The sequence below is a fragment of the Schistocerca americana genome, chromosome 5 (assembly GCF_021461395.2).
Source record: "Schistocerca americana isolate TAMUIC-IGC-003095 chromosome 5, iqSchAmer2.1, whole genome shotgun sequence".
In the NCBI taxonomy this organism is placed as follows: domain Eukaryota; kingdom Metazoa; phylum Arthropoda; class Insecta; order Orthoptera; family Acrididae; genus Schistocerca; species Schistocerca americana.
This window is the reverse complement of record NC_060123.1, coordinates 690,347,767-690,360,271: the sequence shown is the minus strand read 5'-3', so window position 1 is coordinate 690,360,271 and position 12,505 is coordinate 690,347,767. Positions and strand designations below refer to the sequence as shown.

Here is a 12,505-nt window from a genome sequence, read left to right as displayed (position 1 = left end):
TTAGATGAATTTTTGGATATAGTAAGTGGGTAATTTCCCAAAGTCCACAAAAAAAAAAAAATAGTGTCATGTAATATTTTGTCTAATGTAATATCTTGTATAGACACCTTTTATTAACCTGACACGTTCCACATCATTACGAAGTGTGGTATTCATAATCTATGGAAGAAGTACTAATCTAATCTAGAGAGACTAATGGTTCACACACCCACTGATGGAGAGTACAAGAATGGTGTTAGACTGACAACTGGCCACGCGTTCTGCGTCCTTCGCTGTTTCTGTTAGGCAGTTCCTATTGTCTTCCCGCACGCTCTGAGCGCTGCCTGTTCGTCCACTGTGCTGACTCTCCGCTGCGCTGGTGCTTGGCAGCAGGAGGCCGCCATGCTCGCCGCGTCCCTCGCAGCGGCGCTGCTGGTGCTGGCGGCGGCCCCCGCGCAGCCCGCCAACATCCTGGCGCCCATCTGGTTCCAGGCGAGGAGCCACTTCGCGGCGTACGAGCCGCTGTTCAGGGCGCTGGCGGCGCGCGGCCACAACGTCACCGTGCTCAGCCACTACCCCCAGCGGGCTCCGCTCGCCAACTACCACGACATCAGCCTCGCCGGCAGTGCGCCCCTTTTCACCAACAACGTAAGTGTATTCGTGTCTCTCTATGTTTCCCCAGCGGATATATTCAATATACACCGGTGAGCCGAAACGTTATGACCACCTGTTTAATAGATTGTTGGTTTAGTGCGTTGACAACTGTTCCCGGAACCGAGATCCCATGCTACTGGGTTGACGCCTACGCTAGTAAAATTACCCGTGCTGTGGTCCACAGCAACTCGGCGACAAAAGATTTCTGTGAATTGCGGCGACGTCTTTTGCAAGGGACCGCTAAACTGTAGTAGCATTTCAGAGTTCGCTGCCGAAGCAGCAGATGGTATTTTGCAGCGCTGTGCGTGAAAATCTTCTAGTACGACAAAAAAATTATAGGCGGACGTGGACGACGGCAAGTTGATTGCTCCTTTGGCGTTACAAGGTGTTGCTGAAGCCTCCTTATGCAGTGAAGGCTTGAGATTTTGGCAGGAGAGATTCTCTTGTATATTAATAGCACCTCCTAGCAGAAAATAGTCTCGTTCCACCAACATCACTGGCGGTAATTCCCGAAGAAAACCATACTACTAGCAGAAAACGTGTTCCATCATACATTACAAACTTCACACGGAAGAAAGTTTATACCATGTGGAGAGATAATTATGTTCAATTAACAGGACGAGAAAAATATTTTTAGTGGTATTTAGTAAGAAGTAGGAAGACGTGGATTTTTCATACAAACGATACTCATGTGTTAACTGGCATATATTTAATGTTCCATACTTAAATGACGTAGGTATTCGAATTGGATGAAAAAAGGGAGATAAATGACCAAAGTGACACTAACCGTCGTTGTTATCGCCGTCAACAAACTGTCCTACCTTTAATGAATTAAAGTTGCTTAGAGAACTTCAAAGTCGGTTTCTCGAGAATTTTTAGACTTGCATCTAACAGCTTTGGTAAATTGATACTTGATCTCTGAAGTTCCTGCAGCATGAATATAAAAAAAAATTACAAAAATTAGATTTACATAATTCTAATGTTTTATTTCCAATAGGGCCAGTAAATAAAATTTGTTATTATTTACTCAGTTTCTGTCACAGTTGCGTAGAATTTCTTCGTAGTGATTAGTTTTGAACGTTTGCGTTCATTCTCATTGCCTTCGGGAGTTGCAATATCATTAAAGACAAAGAATGGCAGTTATTGCAACAATTATCAATATATCGTGTGCATTTTATTAGTTTTGTAACTGTTTGATCTTTTAAAAGCAAACTGGTCGTCTGACGCCCGTAGTATAATGACGCTATAACTTGAAAAGCAGCAACTGGTTGCGAATGCGCTTGCTGCTGTCATACAAGTATTTTAAAGGCAACATCCCAGTTTTCATATTAACCGAATACGCATTACACCAGTTTTCATGATGTTTTGTGCGAAAAGATGGTTGAATAAATAAGTCTGGTAAAGATGTTAAGGCGATAGCTCCTTGGGCTGGTGCTAACGTAATATGACTCCATTCGTACTGTTTGTTCATGTTATTATTCGCTTCATATCATAGCGTAACATTAGAACTACAATTGTGTAAGGCAAGATTTTGTAACGGAGATGTGTAAGAAGAAAATTAAAATGTAGATAATTCTTTATTGAGGAATGTAAGTAGCAACTGTGTCGGACTATTTATTTTAAGCAGAGTCAGCATGTAAGACCAAATATTAACTTTGAAAGTGTGAAATACTATTGGCTACAAACGTAGGTGGCCACAACTAGTGACGTCTGTCGAGCCTCTGTAAGCACGCCTGTAGTAACGGCCTTCGGTATAAGCTAGTTGGTTAGATGTGACACTACTGTATTATGGTTATTCCACATCTGTTGTGCAAATCTGTTTCATGTAGATGTCTTGGGAGTGTGTCGGTGGGATCAGGCTCTAAGAGCCATTTGAAATGCAGGTTTTTCTTGTTCTGTAATTGCACTACAACGAGCTGTGCACACTATATTGACAATTACTGTTGTAATAATTTGAATTCTCTGTATTTATTAATGTTGCAGCTTTCGTAGGCAGGGGTTGGAGAATGAACGTTAAAGGTCGAAGCTAATCACCACCAAGAAATTCTGCGCAACTGTGACTGAAACTTGAATAAATAATAATTTAAAAAGGCGATTGCCTCGTGACGCCCTTGTGAGACCAATCAGCACAAAGTATTCTAGAAGTAAGTTGTACCAGTGGCTTCATTGCCTCATTATTTCTTTGCTGAAAAACATGTTAATTTCATTTGTATGAACGCTTTCTAAATATTTCTTATCTTTCGACATTTTAAAAACAAGGCTTTTACTACTCCGAAGATTGGTTAGGTGTTAAACTTAGTTGGGGGTGGCCTGCAACGCGTTTTTTTCCTGTGCTGATCTCTTCAATCTCAGAGTAGTTTTTGCTCCAACGTCATCAATTGTTTGTTGTACTTATTACAATATCTGTCGTCCTCTACAATTTTTGCCCCTATGACTCCTTGTAACAGCATTCCCCGATGCCTTAACACATGTCATATTATCCTGTCCCTCCTCTTATCAGTGTTTTCCGCAAGTTTCTTTCCTTCGGCCATTCTCTGGAGAACCTCCCCAATTCTTATCTTATCAGTCCAGTCTATGGCAGGAAATTTTAAACGATTCGATTCTCTTCTTTGTCGGTTTTCTCACAGTCCGTCATTCACTTTCATACAAGATTGTACTGCAAACGCGTATTCTCAGATACCAGTCTCTGAAGTTGTCCAATGTTTAGTATTACTATCCTTCCTCTGTCGGGGGATGTTCTCTTTGCTTGTAGTAGTCTGCGTCTTATGGCCTCTTTATTTCTTTCGTCAAGCGTTATTTTGCTGTCACAGTGCCAGAATTCCTTCACATCATCTACCACGTGGTCCCCAATTTCGGCATCAAGTTTCTTGCTAATTTCATTTCTGCTATCCCTTAATACTATCGTCTTTATTTTATTTACTTTCAAATTGGTTCAAAATGGCTCTGAGCACTATGGGACTCAACTGCTGTGGTCATAAGTCCCCTAGAACTTAGAACTACTTAAACCTAACTAACCTAAGGACATCACACACATCCATGCCCGAGGCAGGATTCGAACCTGCGACCGTAGCGGTCGTGCGGTTCCAGACTGTAGCGCCTTTAACCGCTCGGCCACTCCGGCTGGCCTTACTTTCAAATTGATCCTGCAGACATTCCACTGAAGTCTGGTAATTCTTTCTGACTTTCACAGAGGAATTCAGTATCGTACCACGTCACTCGCGTGATAAACAATTTAAACTTCATTTATTCATTCATTAGTTGGCGTACCAACTTTGACGAAGTTTTGAGTGGTCGTAGCACCAGGTGTTAATGGTGCCTCTCGCAGCTCTTATTCAGCCGACAGCCAACACTGCAAACTGATTAGGTAGCTTCAGTAAGGGCAGAAGCTGAACTAACGAATTAACGACCGCGCCTCGTATCCCCCTCTCCTGCTTACTAGGCAGATGCGCTCAGTGCTACACCATCGTACCACTGTGCCTATCACGGCTTCACCAAGTACCACAGTCCACTGCCCTCCGTAACACAAACTTCATTTCAGCCCATTGCCTCTTTCTTTAATCGTGAGTACTGCCGAGGCTCTCCGGGATCAAGTCCCGACTGTGGCGCAAATTTTAATTCATTACTTCAGCTTCTATCCTTATTGAAGATAAAGCTGCGACTCATATGTCTCCAGGCAAATGGAATTTCATCAAATCAATGATTATTCAGCCTCTGTAGCAGTCCCACTAATGCAAAATTTATGTATCCTTCTACAGCCCACCTAATCGTATCGTATATCTCTGCTGAGTAATATTACCGTTTCTTCAGTCCAGTGCCTTTGGCAGTAAGTATTGTTGATGAACTTATGAGAAACATTCAGTTTGCTTAAAACTGACACTGAAAACTAAACATTTATTTAATTGATCACCTAAAATGCTTACTTCCTCAGTTTCCAGAATAATATTCTTAAATTAATCACAAAGTGTACCTCTCTCCGATTTTTAAAGAACCATCATGAATCTTTTATTTTATTTTGTACGTATCCCCTTTGAAAAATTCACTTCCACTGTGCGTTATTTCAAAGGTTCCGCTGTTATTTGTTCCGCCGGATTCTTTTCGAAAGACGTGTGGTTCATATTTGGTTGTCGCTGGCTATTGCGCTACCCTCTCTTAATTAATCTAACAATTTTGTTTCGAAACCTGGCTGAAAAGGCAGAGAGATTCTGGTCGTGTGTGAAGTATCGTAACGGTAAAACACAACCAATGCCTTCTCTGCGCTCTAGGAATGGAAATACTATCGATGACAGTGCTGCCAAAGCCGAGTTACTAAACACAGCCTTCCGAAATTCCTTCACCAAAGAAGACTAATTAAATAACTTAATAAAAGCAAGTCCTACGGTCCAGATTGTATACCAATCAGGTTCCTTTTAGAGTATGCTGATACATCAGCTCCACACTCAACAACCACATACAGCTGTTCGCTAGACGAAAGATCCGTACCCAAAGACTGGAAAGTTGTACAGGTCACATCAATATTCAAGAAACGTAGTAGAAGTAATCCACTTAATTAAAGGCCCATATCGTTAACGTCAATATGCAGCAGGATTTTGGAAGATATATTGTGTTTGAACACTATGAATAATTTCAAAAAGAACAGTGTATTATACACGTTAACACGGATTTACAAAACATCACTCTTGTGAAACGAAACTGGCTCTTTACTCACACGAAGTGTTGAGTCGAATCCATAGGGGATCTGAAATTAATTCCATATTTTTAGAACTCCAGAAGGCTTTTGACACCGTATTTCACAAGCTATTTGTAATAAATCTGCGTGCTTATGGATTATCGTCTGAATTATGCGACAGCAATTGTGATCGAGTGAAGCAGAAGTGATTTCTGGCGTTCCTCAACTTAGCGTTATAGGCCCTCGGCTGTTCTTACCTAGATAAACGATTTAGGAGACAATCTGAGCAGCCGTCCTACGTTGATTGCAAATGGTGCTGTAGTTTATCGTCTACTAAAGTCACCAAAAGATCAAAATAGACTGCAGATCGATGTAGAAAAATATGTGTATGGTGAGAAAATTGTCAGTTGACCCAAAAAATGAAAAGTACAAGGCGCACAATAAATCAGTCGAATCTAAAGGCCGTAGCGAGCAACTTAAATTGGAAAGCACACACGGAAAATGTTGTGGGGAAGGCGAACGAAAGACTGCGATTTACTGGGAGAACATTTAGAAGATGCAACAGATCTACTAAGGAGACTGCCTACACTACGCTTGTCCATCCTCTTTAGGAGTACTCCTGCGCAGTGTGGGATCCTTACCAGATAGGTTTAACGGAGTACATACAGGAAGTTCAAAGAAGGACAGCACATTTAGTATTATCGAGAAATAGGGGAGAGAGTGTCACGGACATGATAAAGGATTTGGAGTGGAATAATTGAAACAAAGGTGTTTTTCGTTGCGGCGTACCTTCTCGCGAAATTTCGGTCACCAACTTTCTCCTTCGAATGTGAAAATATTTTGTTGACGCCGAACTACATAGGGAGAAACGATCATCATAATTAAATAAGGGAAATCAGAGCTCGCACGGACAAATACAGTGTTCGTTTTTTCCGTGCGGTGTTCAGGAGAGGAATAATAGGGAATTACTGTAAGGTGGTTCGATGAATGCTCTGTCATACACCTATCCATGTATCCATGTAATGCAGATTTAGATGTTTGCTATACTCTGCTCTGCTGCGGCACTCACAGATCGCTCCTGCTTCACGTGCCAGCAATATCTTACACTGTAGTCTCCGTGACAGAAAAAGAAAAGAAAGGAAAGAAGTTCAGAATCTAAGTTGAGCTCCGGCTTACATTCGTCACTGACGTCTCTGATTTTAAAAAAAATCAAAAAGACGAAAAGTTTCACATAATATTTAGGTACGCCTAGGCAGAGTATGAGCTGAATATCATTTGTACGCTACTGGCCATTAAAACTGCTACACCACGAAGATGACGTGTTACAGATGCGAAATTTAACCGACAGGAAGAACATGCTGTGATATGCAAATGATAACGTTTTAAGAGCATTCACACAAGGCTGGCGCCGGTGGCGACACCTACAACGTGCTGAGATGAGGAAAGTTTCCAACCGATTTCTCATACACAAACAGCAGTTGACCGGCGTTGCCTGGTGAAACTATGTTGTGATGCCTCGTGTAAGGAGGAGAAATGCGTACCATCACGTTTCCGACTTTGATAAAGGTCGGATTGTAGCCTATCGCGATTGCGGTTTATCGTATCGCGACGTTGCTGCTCGCGTTGGTCGAGATCCAATGACTGTTAGGAGAATATGGAATCGGTGGGTTCAGGAGGGTAATACGGAACGCCGTGCTTGATCCCAACGGCCTCGTATCACTAGCAGTCGAGATGACAGGCATCTTATCCTCGTGGCTGTAACGGATCGTGCAGCCACGTCTCGATCCCTGAGTCAACAGATGGGGAAGTTTGGAAGACAACAGCCATCTGCCGAACAGTTCGACGACGTTTGCTGCAGCATGGACTATCAGCTCGGAGACCATGGCTGCGGTTACACTTGACGCTGCATCACAGACAGGAGCGGCTGCAATGGTGTACTCAACGACGAACCTGGGTGCACGAATGGGAAAACGTCATTTTTTCGGATGAATCCAGGTTCTGTTTGCAGAATCATGATGATCGCATCCGTGTTTGGCGACCTCGCGGTGGACGCACATTGGAAGCGTGTATTCGTCATCGCCATACTGGCGTATCACCCGGCGTGATGATATGGGGTGCCATTGGTTACACGTCTCGGTCACCTCTTGTTCGTACTGACGGCACTTTGAACAGTGGACGTTACATTTCAGATGTGTTACGACCCGTAGCTCTACCCTTCATTCGATCACTGCGAAACCCTACATTTCAGCAGGATAATGCACGACCGCATGTTGCAGGGCCTTTCTGGATACAGAAAATGTTAGACTGCTGCCCTGGCCGGCACATTATTCAGATCTCTCACCAATTGAAAACGTCTGGTCAATGTTGGCCGAGCAACTGGCTCGTCACAATATGCCAGTCACTACTCTTGATGAACTGTGGTATCGTGTTGAAGCTGCATGGGAAGCTGTACGTGTACACGCCATCCAAGCTCTGTTTGACTGAATGCCCAGGCGTATAAAGGCCGTTATTACGGCCAGAGGTGGTTGTTCTGGGTTCTGATTTCTCAGGATCTATGCACCCAAATTGCGTGAAAATGTAATCACATGTCAGTTCTGGTATAATATATTTGCCCAATGAATACCCGTTTATCATCTGCATTTCTTCTTGGTGTAGCAATTTCAGTGGCCAGTAGTGTACTGATATGGTGCCCTGCTTACTGCGGTGAGGCTGGGAGAGCTGACACTGTGACTGCGGTCAGGTTCCAGTAGAGCTGGTGCTGGCGCTGAGCAGCCCGGCGGCCCTGAGCGTCTGGATGTGGAGGAACGGCACGCAGCTCTGCCGCGACCTATACGCCTTGCCGCAGGTGCAGCAGCTGCTGCGCTCCGACGACCACTACGACCTCGTCATCGCCGAGGTGTTCTTCGGCGACTGCGTGCTGGCGCTCGCGCACAAGTTCCGAGCGCCGCTGGTGGGCGTCATCTCCTCCGTGGCTCTGCCGTGGGCGCACGACAGGGTGAGTTACCTTTCATCTTTCTTTTTTCCTAATGACTCTCGAAGTACGTGCACTAACAAGGGAACCTCCCCATCGCACCCCCCTCAGATTTAGTTATAAGTTGGCACAGTGGATAAGCCTTGAAAAACTGAACACAGATCAATCGAGAAAACAGGAAGAAGTTGTGTGGAACTATGAAAAAAATAAGCAAAAGATACAAACTGAGTAGTCCATGTTCAAGATAGGTAACATCAAGGACCATGTACCCTCAGGAACTCCGTGGTCCCGTGGTTACCGTAAGCAGCTGCGGAGCAACAGGTCCTTGGTTCAAAGTGAAAAGTTTAATTTCTTTATTTTCGCAAAGTTATGATCTGTCCGTTCGTTCATTGACATCTCTGTTCACTGTAATACATTTAGTGTCTGTGTTTTGCGACCGCACCGCAAAACCGTGTTATTAGTTGACGAAAGGACGTGCCTCTCCAATGGGAACCGAAAATATTTGATCGCAAGGTCATAGGTCAACCGATACCTCCACAGGAAAACGCGTCTGATATACTCTATACGACACTGGTGACGGCATGTGCGTCACATGACAGGATTATGTTGTCTACCCACCTAACTTGTACACTTGGCGAATGGGTAAAAAGATTCTTCTACCTTCCCCGATTTAGGTTTTCTTGTGGATGTGATAATCACTCCCAAAAGAGTGATGAAAACATTAGGGCTTGTCACATAAACTGCAACAAATGAATGCAACAGTTACACCGTCGCTGAGTTTTCCCTGTGCTCTGTCAAAACATATGTTTTTAACGTTTTCAAATTTTTTCGTGTGTAGACCGTCAAATCCTGCACATGTCCAAGCAAATCTGAACATGTCCTGGTATTTTGGAGAGCGAAGTTGATTATGTGTGAGTGCCTGAACTTTCATAATTGTCTTAGAATAAAAAATTTAGCTTTTCACTCGAGGGAAGACTTAAACCGAAGACGTCTCGTTCCGCAGCTGCTCACGCTAACCACGGGTCCACGGCGCTCCTGAGCTCACGTTGTTCTTGATGTTGCCTATCATGCACATGGACTACTCAGTTTGTATATTTTGATTTTTTCATAGTTCCACACAACTTCTTGTTTTCTCGATTGATCTGTGTTCAGTTTTTCAAGTCCTATCCACTGTGTCAACTTATAACTAAATCTGAGCGGGGTGCGGTGGGGAGGTTCCCTTGTAAGTAACGTGCTCGGTTACCGAACATCATCAGCCACTGGAGAACCATTGCCGAACACAACAACCACCACTGCGTGAAATCGAGCTTTAATCTTTTCCACATGACACGTAGGTTCTTTGCAGTGTCCAAAAAGTCACTCGTCTTTCTTCTCAGTCAAAACACTGCACAGACACTGTGCCTAACGTCAGTAGCACTGTGACTATTTATGTGAACGAGAGATGAACTTTCCCGTTATCCGACTCCATTTTCCTAGGAGCTCCAATTGTAGAATTTAGTGTCCTCTGTGTCTTTATTTTGGAGTAGCCTTTTTTTTTTTTCGAAAACAATTTTAAATGTCTGAGCTCTTCGTTCAAGTTCTGTGGCTCACTGATTCTTTCAGCCCTGGCCATCAATTCCTTAAGTGCCCCAAATTTTCAGCTTTAGGCACTGATCGGTATTTTTGAGTAGGTAACAGTTAGTGAGTGTCGGTTGTGTATGGGCTTTGTGCTCTCAAGCTCCGTGAACACTTACACAGAGTGTAACTAAATCCCATTTACAGACTTTTTAGTCTCGTAGTGGAGACCAAGTTGGTTAAGCTCAGCATAGGAACACAAATGCAGAATCTTACCGTTTTCATGCTACACGCAAAATACCACGACGGACGTCTCTCTCTCTTGACTCCTGCTGCTTGCCGTCTGGGTCCACTCACAAGTACGGCTCGATCGGATCACCACCGACGGCAACACAGATGCGGTACATCCATACCACGCTCCGGGAAACACGCTCGCCTCATCTGCAATTACGTCATACTCCCCAAGCCACTGCCGGCCAAAGTGGCCGAAAGGTTCTAGGCGCTGTAGTCTGGAAATCCGCGACTGCTACGGTCGCAGGTTCGAATCCTGCCTCGGGCATTGATGTGTTTGATGTCCCTAGGTTAGTTAGGTTTAAGTAGTTGTAAGTTCTAGGGGACTTATGACCTCAGAAGTTAAGTCCCATAGTGCTCAGAGCCATTTGAACCATTTTTGAGCCCCAAGCCACCTAATGGTGTGTGGTAGAACGCACTTTTTGTACCACTAACTGAGCCGTCCAGCCCTGATCGACTCGCTTATAGCGTGTGTCCTGCTGCGTTCGCCACAGCCATAACCAGTGCCATTGGCTCTTCCTCGGAAGCAACAGTGGTCTCGTAAATCAAGGACTTTATGTGACCCTCCCATGTCCCATTGAACCGGGCTTCGCCGTACGATAACATTACGTCTAGCTATACCGAAAATGTGTCGTTCACTAGCAGTACACTAAAAATGAAATGTACGTAAAACTTGTATTATGTACAGTAATAAATTATAACTACTATGTAATAAATTGTACAGTATGGACAAAGCCTCAGTTTTTCAAGGCCTATCCACTGTGTCCCCCCCCCCCCCCATAAACCATGGACCTTGCCGTTGGTGGGGAGGCTTGCGTGCCTCAGCGATACAGATAGCCGTACCGTAGGTGCAACCACAACGGAGGAGTATCTGTTGAGAGGCCAGACAAACGTGAGGTTCCTGAAGAGGGGCAGCAGCCTTTTCAGTAGTTGCAGGGGCAAAAGTCTGGATGATTGACTGATCTGGCCTTGTAACACTAACCAAAACGGTCTTGCTGTGCTGGTACTGCGAACGGCTGAAAGCAAGGGGAAACAACAGCCGCAATTTTTCCTGACGGCATGCAGCTTTACTGTATGGTTAAATGATGATGGCGTCCTCTTGGGTAAAATATTCCGGAGGTAAAATAGTCCGCCATTCAGATCTCCGGCCGGGGACTACTCAAGAGGACGTCATTATCAGGAGAAAGAAAACTGGCGTTCTACGGATCGGAGCGTGGAATGTCAGATCACTTAATCGGGCAGGTAGGCTAGAAAATCTAAAAAGGGAAATGGATAGGTTAAAGTTAGATATAGTGGGAATTAGTGAAGTTCGGTGGCAGGAGGAACAAGACTTCTGGTCAAGTGACTACAGGGTTATAAACACAAAATCAAATAGGGGTAATGCAGGAGTAGGTTTAATAATGAATAGGAAAATAGGAATGCGAGTAAGCTGCTACAAACAGCATAGTGAACGCATTGTTGTGGCAAAGATAGATACGAAGCCCACGCCTACTACATTAGTACACGTTTATATGCCAACTAGCTCTGCAGGTGACGTAGAAATTGAAGAAATGTATGATGAAATAAAAGAAATTATTCAGATAGTGAAGGGTGACGAAAATTTAATAGTCGTGGGTGACTGGAATTCGAGAGTAGGAAAAGGGAGAGAGGGAAACATAGTGGGTGAATATGGATTGGGGGAGAGAAATGAAAGAGGAAGCAGTCTCGTAGAATTTTGCACAGAGCATAACTTAATCATAGCTAACACTTGGTTAAAGAATCGTAAAAGAAGGTTGTATACATGGAAGAATCATGGAGATAATAGAAGGTATCAGATAGATTATATAATGGTAAGGCAGAGATTTAGGAACCAGGTTTTAAGTTGTAAGACATTTCCAGGGGCAGATGTGGACTCTGAACACACACTATTGGTTATGAACTGTAGATTAAAACTGAAGAAACTGCTAAAAGGTGTGAATTTAAGGAGATGGGACCTGGATAAACTGACTAAACCAGAGGTTGTACAGAGTTACAGGGAGAGCATAAGGGAACAATTGACAGAAATTGGGGAAAGAAATACAGTAGAAGAAGAATGGGTAGCTCTGAGGGATGAAGTAGTGAAGGCAGCAGAGGTAAAAAGACGAGGGCTAGTAGAAAGCCTTGGGTAACAGAATAAATATTGAATTTAATTGATGAAAGGAGAAAATATAAAAACGCAGTAAATGAAGCAGGCAAAAAGGAATACAAACGTCTCAAAAATGAGATAGACAGGAAGTGCAAAATGGCTAAGCAGGGATGGCTAGAGGACAAATGTAAGGATGTAGAGGCTTATCTCACTAGGGGCAAGATAGATACTGCCTACAGGAAAATTAAAGAGACCTTTGGAGAAAAGAGAACGACTTGAGCTCAGA

At 43.7% G+C, this 12,505-nt stretch overlaps 1 protein-coding gene across 1 annotated transcript in view; it reads left to right on the top strand.

Annotated features, from left to right (window-relative positions):
• Window positions 1-381: 381 nt before the first annotated feature.
• Window positions 382-12,505, top strand: part of LOC124616639 (UDP-glycosyltransferase UGT5-like) — an 82,388-nt gene continuing 70,264 nt past the window's right edge. The window contains exons 1-2 of the mRNA XM_047144966.1: window positions 382-627; window positions 8,040-8,294. Coding sequence (XP_047000922.1) covers window positions 382-627; window positions 8,040-8,294 — 501 coding nt within the window. The remainder of the gene's footprint in view (window positions 628-8,039; window positions 8,295-12,505) is intronic.